This window comes from Sardina pilchardus, chromosome 17 (genome assembly GCF_963854185.1).
Source record: "Sardina pilchardus chromosome 17, fSarPil1.1, whole genome shotgun sequence".
NCBI classification, from domain to species: Eukaryota; Metazoa; Chordata; class Actinopteri; order Clupeiformes; family Clupeidae; genus Sardina; species Sardina pilchardus.
In genome coordinates, this window is record NC_085010.1 from 22,286,866 (window position 1) to 22,307,561 (window position 20,696).

Here is a 20,696-nt window from a genome sequence, read left to right on the forward strand (position 1 = left end):
TTGTGCGGCAGTCATAATAACATACCTGACACTAAGAAAACATCTAGACCTACAGTACCATGTAGTTGGTAGTACCATGGATAGGTTAGGCTATTGCAGGGCTTAAAGCAGGGACATCTGTATGGGTGTGTGTGTGTGTGTGTGTGTGTGTGTGTGTGTGTGTATGTGTATATTTTGGTCTGAGATGGCCCCCTGAGGACAACATACAGAAGAATTGGTCTTAGTCGGCCCTACGGTTCTCGAGATATTCACAGAAAACTGTGTCCGCCCTACCCACATTTCGGGGGTCTGGTGCGGCAGCGGACCGACGGATCAAAATGAATATCATTGGTTGTATCATCCTTGAGGGACTACAGGCCCACCAAGTTTTGTGCAGCCTGCTGTTTCAGTGTTCCAGGAATCATTGACACAAAAAAAAAAAGGAAAAAAAAGAGAAAGTTTTGACAAGCTGTTTTTCTTTGAACATCATGACCACCTGTTCCAACATGGCTGTGCAGAGTGCACCAGTGCACAAAGCACGGCCCAAGGTGTGGATTAGCTTGACTGTCCTGACCTCAACCCAACAGAGCACATTTGGGATGAATGAGAGTGGAGACGGAGAACCAGTCTCCTCGTCCAACCTCAGTGTGACCTGACAAATGCACTTCTGGAAAAAAAGTCCCCATAAACACACTTCTAAATCCTGTGGAAGGCCTTACCAGAAGAGTTGAAGCTGCAAAGGGTGGACCAATATCATATTACACCCTAATATCTCAAATGCGAAGTGAAGTGTGACTTCCACAGCAGAATCAAAACAAAACTGAGATACAAAGCTGCACAAAGCTTGCTGAAGAATGGTTATACAAAAAACAACAAAAAATATAATAAGTATAGATCATTACAAACTAACTAATTATTATTGATCATTTTTATTATCATTTTTTAAAAACAACAAACACGTAGTGCATATCAAAAGTGCTGATATTAACTGACATAATTAACAAACAAACAATAAAGCTATTAAGAGTTCATTAATTTGCTTGCTGTCTTCACATAAAATGCCATGTCATTTCATCATAACTGCGCTAATTACCAACATCCTTAAAATAATATATCCCATATATTGTTACATAAAACTGCTTTGTATTATTAATTGATTTTTGGTTTTGCCAATATAATAACAAACTTTAATATGTTCATTGCACAGGTGTACACAGCCCTGTCAGGCACTTAATATTTAATTTAAACATTGAGACTTCAACAGTTCAACAGTCTTTATCATTTTTTGATCAAATTAAGTTTTTGATCACATTTTTTAGGTTTTGAAATGGAAGCAAAGTGCAAGTGTATAAATTAGGTAATATATCATAAGAAAGAGAAGAGCAGAGTAAACCCTGAAAATAACCACAAGAAACTTTGGAAAAAAAAAGAAAGGCAGAAGGCTTTAACTTCCTGAGTTCTTTCAAACATCAACATGGTTGCCCTTATTTACTGTAGGCTTACTTCCAGGAGTTTGTTCTGATCAACTAATAACACAGCGGTTCTCTGAGTCAGACCGAGAAGAATTTGTAGAATAAGCTCCTGATGCTGACGATGATGATGAGGCAGAGTGTGAAGTACTGGTAGGATAATAATATGACCGGGCTTGCTGTGATGTGTGATACGTCGGGGTTGGCCTTGCCGTGGCCGCTGGTCTAGGTGTCTGGGTGTGAAATGCTGAGGCACTGGCTGATGCTTGGTAATGCTCGCTGTACTGGATGAGATACTCGGGGTATACCTGGTGCTTTTCGAACACCACAAAGATGGAGGGGTTGTACACGTCGTCGACGCAGCTGTCGAAGAAGACGGTGTCCCCTCCATTTTTGGACGGAGGTCGGAGGTAACTGGAGCTCCCTTTGGTGAAGTCGCCCACAAGAACACGACAGATGAACATGCACTTGGTGGGAGAGTCAGCTGTGTAGCTATGTGAATACTTAGCATCCCTGGCAAAGTAGCTCCCTAAAATAAAAGACAATAAGTAAAATAGAAATTTAGATAAACACTTGGCATATAACATACTTTTTTGGCATGGTATTCTCAACATGCTACTATAGACAAAATTTGTGGAATAGTTACAAGTAACTAGCGCTGCAACTGAAAATTATTTTCATAGTCTATTAGTATTCCGATTATTTCCTTGATTAATCGACTAATTGTTTAATTGATAAAATGGCAGAAATGTGGAAAAAAAGTTTCCCAAAGCCCAACACTGTGAGTCCTGTCCCGCTCTGGTTTCCCAGTTTAGTGTTTTTCTATCATGTCTGCTCCTCTTGTTTATTTTCTGTGTCCCTATAGCTGTTTTCAGACAGGTTTTGCGCACATTTAGACTTTAGTTCGCTGGGCAGATAATGACGCCTAATAAATGCCGCCTCTGTGTCAGCTGTGCATGCCCGACAGCGGAAGAGTGTAGTTTTTACACCGGGAGTATGGAGGAGGCTATAGAGATTGAGAACGTGATGTAAAACGCAACGCATTTTGGGAATAGGTGGCCCAAAATTAAGTTGTTTTACTGACGTGCGGGAACAACCAAGTGCAGTTGTCGAAATGACGTTTACCTGCTGTGTTCTAAAATTCAATAGAGTAACATGAAGCTCATCTTTTATAGTTTTCCAGCGTGGAAAAATAATAGTATACGTCATGTTTCAGAGGTGACAAAAAGGCGAGGAATGGCTTGGATAGCAGCACTAAGGAAGCGCGAGATTATGTTCTGTTTTTCACACAATTTTTTCACGCTTAGCTTTCATTATTATCATGCCAGATCATAGACCCAGAACACTAGTTTACATGGGCTGGCATCAGGCGAGCCAAACCTACCCATAATTCTTTGTGTTTTGATGACTTTGGTCACATGTCTTAGCGATCTCTATAGCCTTGCTGCATTACCTGCAGCGTGTTAAGCCCACCTTACACTGAGAAGATTTGGGAAAGATTCTTGAAAGACTGTAGTCTTTTGAGTAAAGTCTGAATGAGGGGCATTAGTTAAAAGACTACAATCTTTCAAGAATCTTTCCCAAATCTGGTCAGTGTAAGGTAGGCTTTAGAGAGTTGGAACTGTTCAGTGGCATCGGGCGCTTTAAATACACGTAATACTTCCCTTGATCATCACTGACAAATGCAGAATTTTTCCGCAATTGCATTCACATAGCAGCGGTGGCGGCAATATTACGGAACATGGCTAGGTCGGCAGCAGGAAAAGTTCCAGTAGTAGATATACGGACGTACTGTATGAATTCAGACAGCACAACAAAAAAACCCTGCTGTAAAAAGTCTGTAAACACTGCGGAAACATGTCTGTCTGAAAGCGGCTTTTGTTTGTTTTGACATGTGCCTCTGTTCCCTATATCTGTGGCTCCGCCCTTCACCTGATCCTCGTTAGTCTGTTAGTTTAATTACGGTTCCCACCTGTCTCTTGGTTTACCTTGTTCCTTGTCCTCCAGTGCCCTGTTAACCTTGTTACCCCTGTATATTCAAACCCTCGGTCTCCCCTCAGTTTTTGTCGGTCTTTAGTCGCATCGTATTGTTTATATACGTGGTTTGTAAGTTTCATGGAAGTAAAGCTCTTCTTAAATGACTCCAAGTTTGCCTTGCCTTTGACCGTGATTTGCCATTACACTTAATGCCCTGGGAGCTTTTCTGGGAGGAGGAAGAGGATGTAGGGACCTGTGAGGATGACTGGTCCTCGTAAAGGGGGTACACACATAAAGATAATCGGGCTGATTTTGCCCCGATTTTTGACCAAAGACAGAAAGACAGTCGATTATCTTAAGATTATTTTATGAGATTCTCTTGTAGTGTGGGGTGTGTTAAGCGTCAAAATTCTCCCGACAATAGCCTTTATGACGCGATGGTGAACATTCGGCACAGATAATCGGAAATATTAAACATGTTCAATATTTGCGACTGGAAATTCTGTAGTGTGTGGGGTGTTCCGAGGGCAGCCGAGAAAGATTTTTTATCGTCATGTGTGGGTTTTCTCACAGATAAAAAAAAACTCCAGTCCAAGTTCCAGTTCCAATCCAGATTCACCGACACCCAGCAGTTCCGTGTGTGGTTCCCGCTCCAGTCCCGGCATCCCGCTGCCTCGCAGTTCTGTCTGCAGGTCCAGCTCCGGTCCCGAGTCCGGCTGTGACTTGATTTCAATTATTTTCAGGACAGAAAAAAGCAATGTCCCTGATTGTACGTACAGTATTGTTTAGCAGAGATAGACAAACCATAATGACCAGTGAAATGTGTTAGTCTAAGAGGGCTTGTAAAACAAAGAACAAACACAAAATTATAAGTCTAGAAATCAGCTTAAACTATCACAGAGTCAAAATGGTTTTATTATTCAAATACATTTCAAAGCACAGGAAACAAAGGCGAGTAATCTGATTAACAGAGTGAAATAATCTTATGAACTCTCATCACGTGAAATATGGTGAAAGGGGGTTTGAGGTGACGCCGTTTTGTGGTCTCATAAAATTAATTTCAAAAGCTGAGTAAGGCACTCTCAAATGGACATTCAATATCTCAGGTCATCTCAATATCTCAGTCAATAGTTGAGATAAAGCAACTGAACTACAACGTAGACTGAATGTAGAGCAAAACAGTTAATGCCCTGTCATTAATATCGGTCTTGTAACCTCTTGAGCGCCTCCTGCATTCTCTTGAGTGAATCTTGGATCCTGGCTGCTGACGTGAGTCTTTGAGAAGAGAGTGGAGCTGGAACCTGAACTCGCCTTGATGGTGTTGTCTGTTGTTGGGCCTGGAGGAAAGAGGCCACCGTTGGTCTGGACTTGAGAACTGAACCTTGGATCCTGTCAGAAGAGGGGGCTGTCTGCTTGGCTGCTGAGGCGAGGCTTTGAGAGTAGGGTTGAACCCGGCCCGGTGGTGTTGTCTGCTGCTGGGACTGATGCAAAGAGGCTGGAGTTGGTCTCACCTTGAGAGCCGCGGCCGAGGCATTCCGAGATGAGATGATCGAGGATCTCAGAGGAACCGCCGGACGAGCACTGGACAAAGCACGAACCGTGTTCGTAGTGCGGGAGACAGGCAGTGGCTTGTTGTTGGCAGGCCTGATTGTATGAGGAGAAAGAACTGATTCTGCCCGTTCCTCGTACTTGATGAGGTATTCCGGGTATACCTGGTGCCTCTCAAAGATGACGTATATACTTGGGTCGAGGAGACTGTCCACACAACTGTCGTAAAACACTGTGTCCCCACTGCCCTTGGAAGGAGGACGGAGATAGCTTGTGTGTCCTCGGGTAAAATCTCCAACCAAAACACGACAAACAAACAGAATCCTGGTGGGCGATAGGTTGGTGTAACTGTGCGAGTATTTTGCATCTCGGGCAAAGTAACTTCCTGTAATGAAAGTGAAATTGGAGGAAATCCACGTTTACTGGTCATGGAGGAAAATCCATTTAGAACTGGAAAAATCAGATCCACAACTGACACCTCTTGACATAAAAGGTTTTTGTTATATTTTTGGCCTTTTCCCCACCATTAATAGGCAGAACAGTGAAGAGTAGACACGAGTGGGTGAGTGGGGAAATGACCTCAGGTCGGACGCGGACCTGGGTCCCCGTGGGCACTGAGCCCGCATATGGTACTGTACATGACGCAGATACTACCGCTACATTTCTAGACAATCAGGAAGGAAATTGAAGAGGGAGAGAATTGGGGAAACAATTCTCTTAAAAAAACAACAAACCTTTCCCATATGCAGTCCCATGGGTCCCACAGATCCTCCAGTCAAAGTTGTTGTGGCAAATGGCGTCGACATACTTGGAATCTGTCCCGTGGAAAAGCTCCTTCTCCACCACATTACGGCCACTGTTGTTTTTCTTCATCAAGTCTTTTTGCCTAATTGAAACCATGAACAAAAAAAAGGGACATCATTTCAAACTGACAGCTAACATGAAAACAGAACAGCGCCAAAAGAGAATTTGGGTCGCAGCATTTCCTACAGTTCAAAGACACTATTGGAAAATGCCATACCATTGGAAGACTTCCCAGAGTGCTTTGTTCTGAATTCGTTCAATCGACACAATGTTGAAGCCCCTCATGGTTGTGTTGAAAAGGGCCACCATCCGGTTGTACTCATTAGTACCACTTGGCAGGCTCACTCTCTGTGTGTACAGACATGGATTATATTTAATACACATTTATGGTGCCATTTTCAAACCTGTAAACTTTTCACCAGCTGTCGGTCACTAATACAAATCACATATTTAACCCTCCTGTTGTGATTGCGGTCAAATTTGATCAATTTACCATTTATTTCTCTGTCACACAAAACACATTTTGATCTTTTCATAACAATCAGTTTTTTTCTTTTTTTAATTTAACTTTAGGACACCTGTGTGCATTCATTAAAATTGGAAGAGTGAGAAAATGGACAGTGTATAAAATTGAGTCCACACACACACACACACACACACACACACACACACACACACACACACACACACACACACACACACACACACACACACACACACACACACACACACACACACACACACACACACACCTGTATCAAGTACAAAGTATAAGATGCCTACGTATCTACTGTACCTTATAGCCAGTGTCTGGAGTCTGTGCTTTGTCCCAGTGTGTAGGCAGCGCTTTAAAGTTTGACCGATTATTGGGAGCCTTTTTACTGTAAAAAAGAGAGAAAAATCTGATTAATTTCATATCACTTCATAAGTGGAATGAAATGAAAGAAATATCACAATAATAACATTAAATCATTCTATGCAAATTGATCAAATATAACTTATTATTTATAATTGATCAAAAGTCACATATCAATTTAGATGTCTGTCAATTTACTGGTAGTCCCTCTGTTTTACGACAAAGTGAACTGTGTAACAATAAAAAAACAAAAAAACAACAGCATCTGCGTCCCCGACATTTTAAGAGCCAGGAAACACAAAAACAAATACCTGGTTTTGATAGTCTGTGCATCAGCTGCTGACACAAACACAGGCCGCCTTCTGACTAGCTTTTTGGTAGCATAGCGCTCGTTGGTCTGAATCATATCTGCAAAAGACAAGTTTGTGGTCAAGTCTCTTCACTTACGGAAAAGCCAACGATCCCTTCTGTGATCATTTGAGTGCATCCTTAAAACATTACCTCATGAGAATGTGTTCCACATAATCAGCACTACAAGTGCTCTGAACACCTCCAATGTCAGACATATTTACCTTACTGTTTGAACGGTTTAGCCTGATGCCACAAGCCAAACATTTACCTCGGACAACTATGCACCACATTGGGATATTTCTCACCAAACATGCAGTTTGAATAAAACAGCAATCTGAATGAATTGTCAAACCACAACTGTCACATACTATTATTCATGGTGAAAGCAAGTTATACATATACCACACCAACATACTTTCAGAAGTCTCTATCTATACACTGATATTACAACATTCAAGCTAGCATACAGTGCAGTTTCCTTACTGGGGAACGGGGCATGGAATGCGTCTGGTACCTTGGAAACAGAGCTTATACTTCTGAGATCCGGCTGTGAACTCCACCACTGCACTGGGGTCCTCTTGATACTTCTGCTCTAAGTCCTCACTCGTGATGGAAGCTGAGCTGTGACCTCCTGCCTACCAAACCACATCATAACCTCATTAGATGTACCGTATATGACTAAACAATTTTAATTCAAAAGCCAATAAGGTTTGGTATATATATACACAGCTAACACTACTCTTCATGGACAGATAAACACTGTACAAGTCTTTGCATACACAATTACATGATTAACACAATTCCAGATAGACATGTGCATAAGACGTTTTATAGGGCCAGTACCTTGTACACAGATTAAAGGGACACTTCACCGATTAGCATTAATTAAGCTTTGTATCTTTAGAAAACCAGTCATGTTTTTGAATGGTCATGCATCATTCCCTCAGTTTGCCTTGAGATGGGAGAAATACGGATTTCAATGAAACGCATGAATAGGACTTCCTGCATTCATGTAATTGTAAAATGATGATTTTTAACATTTTGAAATTTGAAAGCAGGAAGTCTTGCGTATTTCTCCCATCTCAAGGCAAACTAAGGGAATGATGCACGACCATTCAAAAACATGACTGGTTTTCTGAAGATACAAAGCTTAATGCTAATCGGTGAAGTGTCCCTTTAAGAATCAAATCAAACTTCAATGAAAGTCTCAAACTGACAACAACTTCTAGTCTAGGACTAAACATTATCCACTAGGATCATTCTAACTAAACAGACACATACAGTACAGTACGTAGCTCTGTATCTGCAGGACTGAAACAATCATGGTTGTTTATATGTTTCTTACTGCTGTGGCGTACTGGATCCAGTTTCCGAATTCATCCTCCCAGTACCAGGCCCAGTCGGTGGTGAGAACGAAGGAGGGCTGCAACACAGATGACACGGTGGAGATGCGGCGGACTCGGCGCAGGCCGCACGTCATCGTGTCAAAGCACACCGGCTCCACTCCCTGACTGCTATGGGACCAGCACAATCACAATTAGATATTTTCCCCAAATCGTGCAGCTCTTCCAACGACATCGCAGTACATCACAACAAAGAGGCTCATGCATTTTTACCTGTATGTCTTGTCAGGGTTGCAGTAATCTCTTTCTACGCTCTCATTATCAGACAAAGCAGTCCAGCTTTGTCCATCTCTGACCTCCCATCTGTACGGCAGGGTAGAGTGGGCTCTAAAGCATCTGTCTGAGAAAGAGACAGATGTTCGTTCACATGTCTGGGATTTTAATGTCACTTCTTTTCATTTGATTTAATCTAAAGTCTAGACTCTTCATTAACTACAAAGTCTCTTAAGATGTAATGGGTATCTTCTGTTGTACTTCAATGAAGTTTGTAAAATAATGCACAGACCTAAATGGCATAATGGGGGGTGGGGGGGGGTGCTGAGTGATGGAGCAAGAGAGATAGAAAACGCAAATGAAAAACTAATGTTCAAAGAGAGAACCTTTTGAAAAAAAAAGCAGAGTTGCATAGCTTGAACTGTTGTGCATTAAATCAAAGCTGCAACTCTTTGAACTGAAGCTGTCTTGCATCTGCCTTTTGCTTGCAACCTACAGTTGAAGTAATGGCCATTGATAACTTTGGTCAAAGAGAATCCTTTAAAGATCCAGCCACAGATATTATTATAACATTATTTCTTGCCAACGTTTACAAAATCTAATCGAACAAACTGAGAGGTCTACTGTCCATCTAAGTTAGTTTACTTTTCCCCAACTAGCTGGGTAAAGTGTTGTGCTACACTGATACACCAGCACACCAGTTAGCAGACACAATAAAATTAAGCCTGTGCCACCTGCAAATGTTCTAAATTTGATGGACAAAACTTGAGGGTTATAATTAGACTAAGTAGATTCAATGCAGAGCCACACATCTGGGTAATTTGACATCTTCAAAGATACCAGTGCAAGACTGAAATAAACATGGTAGCGGCGGCACATGCATACCATAAAGGGGGGGGGGGGGGGGGGAATAAAGCATAGGGGTTCCGCTGGGTTAATAGAGTCTTATCATCACTAGATTATGGATGCTTGTATTGTGATTTTGATTGCTGTTTGTGTGTGTTTTGTTGCAGCCCTTTCTTTTAATGAGTGTGAAAATCAACTTACCCCCATGCTTGCAGCTTCCCTTCACAAAGTACATACATATTTCTGTTTTGTCTACAGACATAAGAGGGAAAGAAATCATTAAAATGGCCAAAATAATTTCATTTCATTCATATTCATGTATTCAAGTGCCTAAGTTATTTGAAACTCTCAACACTAGCCAACACACACACACACACACACAACTGTGTGTGTTTTGACCATATTAGTGTTCATCCTATCAGCGTTTCCTTGAACAAATGACTGAACTGGCATTTGAACTGACAACGAGAAGCAGTGAAATCAAAAGCATAAGACCTTGGGGGATTCTAAGGTCACCAAAACAGCTGCAGTACCTCGTGTGGCCTCCGGGGCCCTGCTTGCCGTTCCATGATTATCATCAGTGCGGTTGCCGAAGTTGGGCCTGGCACCACCAGGGCCAGCATGGTGTTGTTGTTGCGGCGGCCTGCCTTTGGTGCGCACCCTCATGGCCTCGATGTTAGAGTAGATGTCCTTTATGGACGCCATCAGCCCCAAGGGCACCCCTCGGTCCTGCAGCGTGCGGAAGGGGTGCGGCTCGAAGAAGTCGTGGGCGCGCGAGCAGCCGCACTCCCCCTTCAGGTACTGCTGGCAGATGTGCAGACGTCGGCAGCCCTCGGCCTCCTCGCACTTCCCATACTGACCGGTGCCGTTGTTGTAGTCGAAGCACACCTGAACACACACACACACATACAGGTCACAGGTCACAGGACTCGACAACAGGTAGGGAGCAGAAGGGTGTGTGACGACATTAGATTAGATTAGATTAGATTCAACTTTATTGTAATCATGCAGAATACATGTACAAAAACAACGAAACACAGTTTTCATATGAACCAAAAGTGTAAAAAAAGTGTAGAAAAGTGCAATGTAATATTCAGAGTAGACAGGTGGTGCATAAACAGGACAATACATGTAGTGCAGTGTAGACTGTAATGGTTTACAGAAGGTGGTTTAGAGAATTACAAATGAAATTAGCAGTTACCTTACAAGAGCAGAATAAATATGGCTGATGTAATATTTAACAATGTTGCAACAACATGTAGGCTACAGATAAGCATGACATGTATGATGTGAAAACACAGAGCCAACTTCTTCATGATACATTCATAGGAAAGCAGCTCTCAATTAGCCCTTTTCAGAGTGATGTCAGACGAAGCGTTGCTGGGTATCCTCCGGCATGTCCAGCCGCCAAATACTACAGAAGAAGAAGAAGTATTCATGGGTTTCATCCGGTCCCTTTCCACAGGTGTATACAATCAAGCATCTAGATTATGAATGCAGACTGCATGGAGCTTAATTAATACACCTGTGGAAAGGGACCTGATGAAACCCATGAATACTTCTTCTTCTTCTTCTGTAGTATTTGGCGGCTGGACATGCCGGAGGATACCCAGCAACGCTTCGTCTGACATCACGTGAAAAGGGCTAATAGGTAGAGCCAGTTTGCTACCAAAAACTCAAGTTCAATAGGCTACGGCTGTTATCTCTTTGTTTCCAACACAACTCTTAATTTGCTCCTGTGCCAGTGTCTGCTGCATAGCCTACTATATCTACTGTACATGTCACAGCAATCAGAAACATAACATTCTTAGGGATTGTCAAACTCGCATAAACAAATCATGCAGATCAAATCAGGAACATAGCATTCTTATGTCACAGCAATCAGAAACATAACATTCTTAGGGATTGTCAAACTCGCATAAACAAATCATGCAGATCAACCCTGTCAAGGGAAGAACAAAGCAACGGCCAATAATAGGCTACTCACTCACCGGTGGCAGTATGGAGTTGTCATTTTGAAGCAACAGAGTGCACAGCTCGTTCTTGTTCAGCTGCTCCAGTTGATTCATCTGAAGGACGTGGGCATTGTGCTCTGACATGATGTCATGACCAAATCTACAGGGCTTTCTGAAAGAACAAAAATATATAACCTGGGCTGAGTTTTCAAGCATGGCCAGTCATGTTTCAATCATAGGTTACAAGAGATAGACATTGTATCTATTCCAAATTCACATACTTCTGTAGCCTATTACAACAACCAATAGCCTACGAGTGCGCAGGTGCATTGGCTTGTAGGCTACATCTGTAGTTCGAATTGGGATAGGCTAGCCTACAGCTGTTAACTTGCAGGCCCAGTTCGTAAAGCCCATGATATCTTAACACATAACAATTCAAACACGATTTCAACGCCATATTAATTACGCCAAATGCCAATGGTTCATAGGCTACATTTTCTTTGTGCTGAAAGAAACCGCTGAAGGCCGACAATTCTCGTCACACTTACCTTCCTCTGCCAAACGGACACTCTCCGAGCAAGAACTTCTTGCAAAGGTGTAAATTCGTACATCCGAGACAATTTTTGGCCTTGCACAAACGAACTTGTGTTTTAGCGATAACCCGTTTCTCCCCGTTCGACTGGATAATTGAAAAACGTTCACTGTTTTCCAGACAGCTTGTGTCAACGCTAAACCAATTCCCTACATTTAATTCAGCGACCAAATCATCGTAGCGCATGGAACCGTTATTGCTGCAAAGCTTCCGAATAATAGTTGCCTCGGACATTTCTGAAGTCTTGCGGCGTAGGCAAGGCTATGTGTCTTGAAAATAATTCCTCCCTTCGTTTCCTTAGCAGTGGAGGTCTACTAGTTTAAAGAGAGTTCCCGTTTCCGTTTTCGTCTCCAGTTTGTGATGAAACGAAAGCGAAACTTAGGCCTATCAGTCCACAAATAAACAGGTGGGGGCGGGGGTGTTTCCCTTTCCCCCCACCCAGATTGGCCCATCTCTTTTCTGTTGCAGTTTTTTCCAATTGCTAACACACATGATATTCATAGCACAATTATTTAAACTTAAGGTAAGGCAAGGCAACTTTATTTATATAGCACATTTTGTCCAGCAGGGCAACCCAATGTGCTTTACAAAGATTCAAAACAATAGGCCTACAGTAAAACCATTGAACAACGAGCACCTTTTTTACAACAAAAATGGAAGACATAGCAGGGAGATAGAAGAGGAAGAGGGAGAGTGAGAATGAGAGGGGAAGGGAGAGTCCAATGTAAATATACTTGCTGTGCATGTGTTGCACTGACTTGTTTGGTGAAAAAAAAAAGTTTAAACAGCATGCATCTGTATCTGCAAATATTTATGCACGTAAAGAACTTTCTACGATTTTAACTATTTTAGTATTATGGCAAATCATACTAAAGACAAGAATGTTTTTCATTATGCCCAACAGTGTGTAGGCCTAGTTGGTTAGACAAAAATCTAGTGAATGAATGAAGTGTGTGCCATATGTGGTGCAATAGTTTGATTTTGATAATGCTATATGTTTACAGTTTACAGAAGGTCCAAAAGCTCCCAAAGCTGTGGAAAACATCATGCATTGTCCCTGTCCCCAAGAAAAATCATCCCACCCACCACAACGACTACAGACCAGTAGCGCTCACCTCACATGTCATGAAGACGTTTGAGAGACTTGTCCTCTTCTACATCAGGACTTATCAACTCAGATGGACCCCTTACAGTTTGCATATGTAGTTTTGGTTGCAGTGCTTGATTTTGCTAGGTAGATTGAGGTATTTTGCAATTTGGGGTGTGGTTTTGTGAATTGTATGTCGATTTTCAAAATTGTGTGTGAGTTTTCAAATTGTGTTTTATCAATTGGAAAAAAAAACTGTAACAGAAGGAAGAAACCATGTGTTTTGTGTAAGGGCCGTCCTGTAACATGCAAAATTAATGGACGAGGACCTTTTTTTACCAGGTCTAGGCTAGGCTACTTATTGTCCCATTTTTCAGAATAATAGCCACCCCAACCAATCAGAAAAGAATATGTAGCCTATCGTTCGGGCGGTAAAACGTTATACTGTAGGCATAGAAGCATGAATCCTGATTTTCACCTTCCATCTAGGCCTGCAGATCAGAAAAATATTTCCAATGTGGTTTTATAGAAATCTGCATCATATGTAGGCTAGACTGTATTGTCACCCACATCCATAGACATAGCCTACAATTTTAAACATTTTATTAGGCCTATACCTCCACCATGGAGTATTTAATTGGGGTTTGTCTGTCTGTCTGTCTCTCTGTCTGTTTGTTTGTTCGCAAGATAATTAAAAAATGGACGGATGGATTATGGATTGATTTTCGATGAAATCAGAGAAGGTCTGAAACAATTAAATTTGGTAGAGATCCGTATCTGGATCCAGGAGGCAGTATGTTTTCGCTTGGCGGAGCGGAGGTTTGCACTCTCTGAGTGCTCTAGTTTGAATGTGTGCACCTGATCAAAGTTAGATTACACTTAGCCCCTAGAGCCAGTCTCCCCCCTGCATAATATACCAGCCTAGACAACACATTTGCAATAAAGATTATTATAATAGGCCTACAGTATTTTGAGATAGACGGAGCTCACACCCACAGTGGGGAACAAATTTTAGATGAAAGTAGCGCTGTCCTTTTGTAGAATTTGGCCAACACACTTTATATCCAGCAGAGGGCATAGCAGCCCAATAAAAAGATCCTGACAGATCCATGGTTAACAGCAGCAACAGCAGCAGCATCAACAACAACAATAATAATGGAAATAGAAACAACAACAACAACAACAACAACAAGAATACTACTAATAATATTAAGAATACAAAATATGCATTATTATTATTATTATTATTATTATTATTATTATTAGTAGTAGTAGTAGAAGTAGTAGTAGTAGTAGTAGTAGTAGGCTAGTAGTAGTAGTAGTATAGGCCTAATATTGTTATACTACTACTACTAGGCTACTACTACTACTACTACTACTACTACTAATAATAATAATAATAATAATAATAATAAAGTTAATAAAGTAGCCAATTAGAACCTAGGGCTACAGTATAACTATTCCCTTTCAAAATGTTAAGATGGTTAAAAAGACATTTAGTTCTGTATCATCGGTGTTGCCCCACTAACTTTAGTAGGCTACGACAAATGAAATGACTGAGGAGGCTAAAAGATTAAGACATTTTTCCTAGTCCTTTCCTATCTGTGTTCGAATTACTGCAATGCAATAGCTGAAATTCCTCATTTCCCCTTCACACGTCAGAAATATGGTGGGTCGCAGGCTCAGAGCCTAGCCTAGCTACTGGAGAGTGTCCCTCTGATTCAGAATCAGCTCTTCCCACCGGGCCATCTGAAGTGTTCTGATGTGAAGATCAGGCTGACTGATCTAGACACTGTTAACCATGGTCTAGTTCGCTACACCCACTGTGTTAAACATGATCGGCTATTTCCTGAGTCTGGTTTCCTTTAAGGGGCTGCACTCAGTGCTAGGAATTCACGTCATTTCGCCACTAACGCATCCAAATCAATGAGGACTGCGTTGTACGCCTTCTACAGTGAAGTCTTCCAGGAAGAAATTAACCATCGCCACGCCAAAATGTAGCGCACACCAGCGCAAGGGAAAACAAAGAAGTTGAATGCGCTTTTACAGAAACTACGCAAAAATGGATTAACTAACAGACACAAACATTCATTGCTGCGCGAATGTAACCAAATCCAGGACAAGGAGACGGACGTGGGTGGTTTTTCAGGGTTACTTCAAGGAAAAAAGGGGAAAGGAAAGTGGAAACAGGAGAACTTCCTGAATTTAAACAAGACATGTCCGATTCCCCGTCGCAGATCACGATCAAGGTATTTCTGCATATATTTGAAACCTTAGCTTAAGTTCTGACAGTCAAATGGCTTGTAACGGGATGTACTCCCTACAGTTGTTTCTCTTCAACTATACGCACGCAGCAGCAGCAACGACTGTGTAGCCTATCATCTGTTGCTGCTGCTGAAGAATGAGACCCTTATGTCGTAGACCAGTCTAACAGAGCATAGGTGAGTGGCACAGTCTTGATGACTTAAGCTATATAGCCTGCTTAGGTATTCGAGCGGTGTATTACAATTAGCCTATTTGGATACGAAGGCTACATTACTCGCTTGGAACCGAAATCGTCATACCAATGCGATTCATTCTTCGAGCCTTCTCTTCTGACAAAACTGCGACATGTCGCGCTATCTGCCACCACTGATCATGCATAGACGAAGACATTCCCAACATTTCACTTGAAGTTGGATACTTGGATACGTTTTGGTGGTATCAAGAAATCAAACTTTAACACGGAGACTTGTGTCAACTATGCCAGTAGTATAACTTTTTGCCTGTGAAGAGTCGTTGTAGTGAGTCGGTAAGTCAATTCATTCCTAATTCTCAGTCCAGTGCCTGTGTCAGGATCTTATCTTAGAACATGGCACTTAATCAACTGAAGGCTGACCAGTGGTGAATGACCTCCGACCTTAAGAGAGATGTTGTCAAATTGATAGCAGCTTGTAAACATAGGTAATTTGGTGAACATGTCCATTCATACCTTCTGACTTCAGCACTTATGTCTTTGTACATAACAGTTGTAGTTCACCAGTTTCACCAGTTGAGCTGCCTAATATCTTCGTTTAGTTGAATTTATTTTCTAATGATCTATTCGGTAATCTTTGGTATTGCAGGGGCAGTGGTGTAGGTCTGGAATACCAGATGTGACATTTTTGTCAGGAGTTCAAGTACTCTTAAACTCCAGTTTCAACAAGAATCCATTACCAAAGAATTTGACATTACGCAAAGTGGCATCTAGCAGACACCTCCTTTAGTGCAATATCAGACGTGTCTTGGCATGATGCAAGTCTGGTTAGAGTCTCACTGCAAGGGCAAACACACACACACACAGACACACACACACACACAGACACACACACACACACACACACACACACACACACACAGACATGCACTCTTCGATCACAGGCACAGCATCAAATGGTGACATGCAAACCAGATCATTTGTTTTGTGTCATTTGTCATCCATGCTGCCTTTGCATGGAGTCGTTTACACAGTTGTGGTGTGACTCTCCTCAGTCCTCGGCCCTTCCCACGAGCGCTCCCGAAACACACACAACACGAGGCCCACTTCTGGTCGTCAAACCTCTGGATAGATAGAGCAGTCACCGCACATTACTAATCTGCTTCAGTGTCTGTTTGCTTTCTGCATTGTGAGAGGCAAGACTCAATGTCTTCCTCTGGGTTCGAAAGTGCTATACTTCCAGTGCAGTTGGTGGCTGGCGAGCTAAGGAAGAAGGGTTAATCATGTTAGCTTCAAGTCTCAGCTGCTAGCTGAGTCTCCAGAAGTGAGGTGAGGTTTCCACACGGCACGCACACTCCTGTACCTGTTGGCGTTAAGTCATATTAGCGGAGCCCTGCTCCTGCTTCTACTTCAGAGATAACGCCTGCAACATATCCGGTAAGGAGGAAATAGTTTGAAGTGTGGAGAGTGGGTGGAAGGTCTCCCTCTCTGGGGCAGCCTCTTTGTGAACTGTACTCCTCTAGCTCTGACCTCTCTGCGACCGGCACCCGCACACTCTCCTTTGCGTAATCAGCATTTTGAGAAAGCAAAGCTGCTTTGGGTGTGCGAGGAAAGACGAATAAGAAACGACTGGGGAAGAGGTTAGACTCTTGAACCAGGGGGGATGCACAAATCAAGTCCGTACAAAGGCTACTGTACGTGGAGACGAGAAAATAGAAGTTTGTCTTCAAAAAGCGAGTGAGTGACGATCGTCTAATCAGGCGTTGAATCAAACATGTGAGGTGCTTTGGGGCCGGTGGCAAGATCTGTGGTGAGCCACTCGTTTCATCAGCATTGATTGCTTATCACAGTGTTTTCCAGAGATTGCCCTGCAGAAGTGTTCTCTCGTGACCAAGTGAATGCATCTCATTGGGCTCCTGTAATGGGTGATAGTGGCTCCTTGACCACTGGGTCACTGGAGGCCTTGCTTTTTCCCACACAACCCAATAGCTTAGTGCCCCAGCTGGGCTCCTGCACCCAGGCCTAAGTCTTTTCTGCTGGCACGGCCACAGCTGATTGTTTTCGCCGGCCTCTTACAAAGTCCTTATCTGAATCGTGTGTGTGTGTGTGTGTGTGTGTGTGTGTGTGTGTGTGTGTGTGTGTGTGTGTGTGTGTGTGTGTGTGTGTGTGTGTGTGTGTGTGTGTGTGTGTGTGTGTGTGTGTGTGTGTGTGTGTGTGTGTGTGTGTGTGTGTGTGTGTGTGTGTGTGTGTGTGTGTGTGTGTGTGTGTGTGTGTGTGTGTGTGTGTGTGTGTGTGTGTGTGTGTGTGTGTGTGTGTATGTGTGTGTGTGGCTTATCGCGCACAGAGAGTTATCTAAATATGTATAAGGAAACTGTCGGGAAAAACACCACGCTCTGCTTGCTGTTGGAGTGGAGGACTTCCACCTCAGCTGCTGAAGAATGATGTGGTCCTAGGTGTGTTTTTCCTGGTAACACCAGCAAGTAAGAATATTTCGATCAAGGCAACAGGTTTCTGACAACCCTGTGTCGTTCAGCCATGTTGATGGTGTGGTTATTGGTTATTTTATGACTAACAGGGTTTGAAGTGTAGATCAACAACTGGTTTAACAATAACAGATAACAAAATGCACCCGGATATTTTCAATCATATTGTTCTCTGTGGATTATGTGCACCGTGTAAGAGTTGTAAGGCATTATAAAATTATTTGCTTGTGGAAAATGTGGTTATGTGGATCATGCCAGACCTGTGCCAAACTAGAGCCAAAATCTGCTGGTATTTCTATTTGGCCTCGAGGCGAGTTGAGCAGCCTGAGACGATAGCCTAGCGTGAGTCTTATTTGTGGAAAAGAGTTTCGGATCAAAGAAGCCAACAGTGCTAAATATTTATGTGTCATTGCATATCACAGAGAAACCCCAAAGCGCAAACACTTGCATGTGAACTCTATATTACTGGTGGCCTGAGTGAAAGTGCTTTATTGATGCTCATGAAGTGTGAAGAAGAATATGCAACGCAGCAGGTACTGTAGGCCTACTGAAAGACTGATGGAATGCTTGAGAGTGTTCTGAGTTTTGTATTGCATTGTGTTTATGTTTGTATTGGTGAATGCATGAATGAGTGGACTTTGTGTGGAAAGGTTGAACTGTACACATCTGCTCTTTTGCTCTCTCTCTCTCTCTCTCTCTGAGCTTAATATGTCTATGTATGTTTATGTAACCAAATGTTTATGTTTGTTAAGGGAGCAGTTTGTGTGTGGCTATGGTTATAGTTATGGTTATGGATTTGGACGCTATTGTCCAAAGTGTATGCATGTTTGCGTTTTTGGTTCGAAAGGTGTCAAATGTTTGAAAGGAGTCAGGTGTTTGAAAGGCTGCAAATTGTTTTTTGTTTTGTTTTTTTCCCCCCTTTCGTTTTTGACATTGGGTGTATGCATGTGAGTGTGTTATGGACATGAGATGATGTATCTGTTTATATGTTTTTTTTATGAGTGTCTGTGTTTTAGGGAAGTGTGTGTTGTTGTGTAAAGCCCTCTCTCTCTCTCTCTCTCTCTCTGTGTGTGTCTATTCATAGCAGGAGAGGAGCCCGTTCAACCTTTCCGCGAGCCCGCTGCCAAACTCCACTTCCTCTCCCTTCCATGCGCCCGCCGCCCCCACCCCCACCCCCACCAACGCCCCACCAGCCAGCAGGATGGAGGACGAGCCAGGCAGGCTGCCGACACACCTGCGTGAGTTCAATGTCCAATACACACACACACACACACACACATGCGCGCGCAGTCGCGCACACATACACATTTTATATTCTTTATTTGATTCCACTTTACTTTAAGTCAAGTTACATTAGGAATCAAATCTCCTGAATAATCCAGTAGATTAAAGCAGTTCAGCAATCTATCATGAGTTTACAGGTTCAAGGGTATAGGAAACATCATCTTTTCCAAATAAACATGCCTCCTATAACTGCTGATATGGAACAGTATTTTACTAGCTGCTTAGCCTTAGTCTTATATAATCCCCCAATGCAAAGTACACACACACACACACACACATACACACGGACATACAGACACATGTGTACATATGCATACAGTATGCGCAAATTCATACACAGGTTTGCACACAAACACACACATTCATGCATATAGACATACTGTAAAACACACACACACACACACACACACACACACACACGTACACTCAAACACACACTACTGCATATAACTGTATTATTATTTTGAGTACACTGGGACTCACTAGGAGTATACTGGGACACAGAACACATGTTGGGGCACTCCTTATATTCACATTATACACATACTGTATAAACACACATACACATGTGTCACACACTTGCATACAGTACATGTGCTTATTAGTATACTCATTCAGAGGTCACACTCTCTGCATGTACTGTACTGTACATACTAGCATACAAAACCTGTCTTTACACAGTCAAATTTACAGGTCCTGTCCATCATTGTGCAGAACAAACACTCTGTTTGGCACACCTCTGTGATGACACATGTTCACAAAGTCAAGAGAGATAAACACACACACACACACACACACACATACAGACACGAACACACGCATGCACACACACACACACACGCACACACTCACACAAACACACTAAGAAGTTGTAAGTGGTATAAGAAGAGAATCACTTGAGAAACTCACTTTTTCCTTCACGAAAGTGAAGCTTTGACAGTTGACCCTCTGACCTTTCTGATTCAGAGATGGCTTAATCTTTTCTGAGGAAGTTAGTATTTATGTGTGTTTTAACAGATTCACCCCCCCCCCCCTCCCCACACACACACACACACACACACACACACAACATGTCTGATGTCTGACAGGGCCCTGGTGTATGTGACGTCAGAAACACTAAAACTGGCTTTCTGTTTAGACCCCCCTGTGAAAGGCCTTCTGGGCTCATCAGCGTTCTAGGAAGTAGTGTGTCAGTGTGTGCGTCCGTGCCTGTGTGTATGTGTGTCTATCTCTGTGTGTTTTGTGATTGTGTGTGTGTGTGTGTGTGTGTGTGTGTATGTGTGTGTGTGTGTGTGGTGTGACCATGCGTACGTGGGTGGATGTTGGCTCACCAAATGGGTGGCAGGTTCTAACTAGCCGAGGCGTAAGCCAATAAAATAATGGGTGGGGTTGGC

General features: G+C 42.5%; 2 protein-coding genes across 7 annotated transcripts in view; one reads left to right on the forward strand and one right to left on the reverse strand.

Annotated features, from left to right (window-relative positions):
• Positions 1–952: 952 nt before the first annotated feature.
• On the reverse strand, positions 953–12,339 carry si:ch73-252i11.1 (uncharacterized protein LOC553517 homolog). 4 transcript variants are annotated; one of them, XM_062518318.1, is made up of 12 exons: positions 11,950–12,339; positions 11,438–11,573; positions 9,980–10,334; positions 9,648–9,698; positions 8,601–8,727; positions 8,330–8,495; positions 7,499–7,619; positions 6,945–7,041; positions 6,574–6,658; positions 5,995–6,125; positions 5,708–5,859; positions 953–1,977 (listed from the first exon to the last, which is right to left on the reverse strand). In XM_062518318.1, exons 1-12 carry the CDS (start codon positions 12,225–12,227, stop codon positions 1,502–1,504), a joined length of 2,175 nt encoding a protein of 724 aa, XP_062374302.1. In that variant the 5' UTR covers positions 12,228–12,339; the 3' UTR covers positions 953–1,501. The 4 variants fall into 4 exon arrangements, with proteins under 4 accessions (XP_062374302.1, XP_062374301.1, XP_062374300.1 ...); XM_062518317.1 differs by having other exon boundaries at positions 8,330–8,498; XM_062518316.1 differs by lacking the exon at positions 953–1,977 and adding an exon at positions 4,323–5,358.
• A 2,648-nt stretch (positions 12,340–14,987) lies between these two features.
• Positions 14,988–20,696, forward strand: part of etv6 (ETS variant transcription factor 6) — a 28,997-nt gene continuing 23,288 nt past the window's right edge. Inside the window, exons 1-2 of one of the 3 annotated variants that reach the window (XM_062517850.1) lie at positions 14,988–15,329; positions 19,103–19,256. In XM_062517850.1, the coding sequence (XP_062373834.1) occupies positions 15,297–15,329; positions 19,103–19,256 (187 nt within the window). In that variant the 5' untranslated portion in view covers positions 14,988–15,296. Of the gene's footprint in view, positions 15,330–15,534; positions 15,872–19,102; positions 19,257–20,696 lie in introns of those variants that run through there. The other 2 variants (XM_062517851.1, XM_062517852.1) reach the window with 2 other exon arrangements.

What these genes read in the sequence shown, in the direction of transcription:
- si:ch73-252i11.1 (XM_062518315.1), bottom strand. Translation starts at nt 12,227, where the DNA reads ATGTCCGAGGCAACTATTATTCGGAAGCTTTGCAGCAATAACGGTTCC. An exon ending in AACCCTGACAAGACATACAG is followed by an intron (nt 8,499 to 8,600) that starts GTAAAAATGCAT and finishes CTGGTCCCATAG; the next exon opens with CAGTCAGGGAGTGGAGCCGG. An exon ending in GGATCCAGTACGCCACAGCA is followed by an intron (nt 7,620 to 8,329) that starts GTAAGAAACATA and finishes GTGGTTTGGTAG; the next exon opens with GCAGGAGGTCACAGCTCAGC.